The 2,028-nt window shown below is 41.3% G+C and overlaps 1 protein-coding gene across 1 annotated transcript; it reads right to left on the reverse strand.

Annotated features, from left to right (window-relative positions):
- Positions 1-274: 274 nt before the first annotated feature.
- On the reverse strand, positions 275-1,581 carry LOC142357161 (uncharacterized). The gene is made up of 3 exons (XM_075408840.1): positions 1,539-1,581; positions 1,009-1,200; positions 275-628 (listed from the first exon to the last, which is right to left on the reverse strand). The coding sequence occupies exons 1-3, from the start codon at positions 1,579-1,581 to the stop codon at positions 306-308; spliced, it is 558 nt and encodes a 185-aa protein (XP_075264955.1). The 3' UTR covers positions 275-305.
- Between the last annotated feature and the right edge of the window lie 447 nt (positions 1,582-2,028).

Raw genomic sequence — 2,028 nt, forward strand, 5'->3', positions numbered from 1 at the left:
CATTAACAAAAATGCCAGGGTAGCATAAATTTCCTTACACCCGATTAAGTTTGGAGGTTGGAACAATAACTTTTTATATGACTCACTATTGAAGTTGTAAGTCTGGGCTATACCAATGTGGCTGGAAAATTGGTTCGTCATTCAGGCTACACGATTGCATAATTTTTACAGGTGACGATAAAAGCACCGCTACATGGTTTTTATCGCGCTCTTGAGGTTATTCGACTGGCTTTTCGTCCGTAGTTTGATAATTTCTCGATAGCGGCAAAACCTAGGGTTATAATTTTTATTAGCTCACGATTAGTTCACGTGGCCAAGAAGCATACAAACTGCCAATTTACAGCATTCGGATATGCATCGTGATATTTTCTACTTCCACAATGGATCCCGTTTGCCCTATCTCTAGTCGCGCTCTCAGCACCAGGCTGAGCCCCGTCCCAGTCAACAGATCCGGGTTCGATTCCCGTGTAGGCGTCCACAAATTTGTTTGTGTTTGCTCTGGAATATAGAGATGTCCAGAAATAGCTGACGCCGACAAAATGTTGACAAATTTCAGCTATTTCGGCTCTGCTGGCATACCAGTGATCAAACAGTTTTGCCCCTGAATTTCTGCATATTGTGTCAGCACCTGCAAAAGGAGCAAACTTGAAGTTCTTCTGAAATCGGATGACTTTTGATAGAATTTAATAGCAGTTAGCCCAGGCTGAGGTGTGCGCTCGAAATTGCCCTGATTGAAACGTCCCAGGTCGAAAATGTCTCTGATCAGACTGCTCCACACTGAAAGTGCCCCTGATCAGACCCAAGTGACCCTAGTGCCCCTGATCCATGTCTGATCAGTTTCAAGTGCTTTCAAGTGCAAAGGCAATTTCAAGCGCGCACCTCAGCCGGGGAATGCTTCTCAGTTTCTATTATATCATGATTGAGGTGTCAGCATCTTTCGCTCTAAAACTTCTCGTCCGCTGACTTGATAAAACGTTGAAAATTTCTTGTTGCCAATTCATTTCTAACCTGACCAGGTCATCGCGGTGGAAACTTTAACGTACGTCACTGTTTGTTGCACAGATCCACCACCACATTGAGCGCTAGTTCCGGCGCTATTATCTGACGCAACGCATTGGCGATTCCTCACTTTCCGGATCTGAACGGCACTGTTGGAACCCGACACCGTCACGTATGCCCATCGACTCCATTCATATGTAACTTAAAAGTTGTCAACGAAATAACACATAAGCAGAAAAGGCTCGTGCGTTCAGGTGAACATATAATTTTTTCGACAAAATAGACAACGTTCAGGAAGTTTTATGCCTAAAAAAATTCGACCCAAAATGTATCTGTGCGTGTAACTGGCGTGGATGTCGTAGGTATGAGATAGGGGGTGCATGACATAATTAGAGGTTATAATGCTCTGTGATCGGAATAATTTTTGTTGTGGATGTGTTTTGCTTACGGGTAAGTTTGGTCCGGACTGCTCGGATCAGAGATATATTTCATCTGGGACGGACTGAGGTGACTTTGAGTTAGGCTTATCGACAGCTTACTTCCCCCTCTGATGATGTGATCAGAAGTTACGTTAGCAACCATTTCTCACTAAACGATTTTCCGAATTTCCAGATGAGCCGCTGTGCAACCGCAATCTAACGCCATTTTCAGCAAATAAAAGAAAAGGATGCGGGAAATTAAATATTTTAGAGCGGAATATGGTAACTGACTTATTAAACGCCTGAATACTAGGTAGATGTAAATCGTCTTCGATTTTATGAAGATGGGTCACGTTTTTGAAAACTACGATAATTTTTTGAGTTACATTCGAGAAGAAAATTTGGATTTGTCTATAATCGAAAGAAATTGATTTAAATGGAAAACAATCGTTTATACTCTGTTTGATTTTTTTATCTAAGCAGAAAGTAACAGTCTTTAAATTTTTTTAAAGAAAGTAACAGTCTTCTCTTCTATTTAGAAAAATAATTCTGATCCAGCAAGTAATGATATCCCGGACCCTAGTGCCATAGTAAATCAGTACTGAAACAT

The sequence above is a fragment of the Convolutriloba macropyga genome, unplaced genomic scaffold, assembly GCF_964194025.1.
Source record: "Convolutriloba macropyga unplaced genomic scaffold, txConMacr16.3 SCAFFOLD_4231, whole genome shotgun sequence".
Taxonomy (NCBI): domain Eukaryota; kingdom Metazoa; phylum Xenacoelomorpha; order Acoela; family Convolutidae; genus Convolutriloba; species Convolutriloba macropyga.

Excerpts from the sequence above, each read along its gene's own strand:
- LOC142357161 (XM_075408840.1), bottom strand. The coding sequence starts at position 1,581 with ATGGTTGCTAACGTAACTTCTGATCACATCATCAGAGGGGGAA. Across the intron at positions 1,201-1,538 it reads TCACATCATCAGAGGGGGAA|TTACATATGAATGGAGTCGA; the intron begins GTAAGCTGTCGA and ends ACAACTTTTAAG. Across the intron at positions 629-1,008 it reads CACCGCGATGACCTGGTCAG|GTGCTGACACAATATGCAGA; the intron begins GTTAGAAATGAA and ends CTCCTTTTGCAG.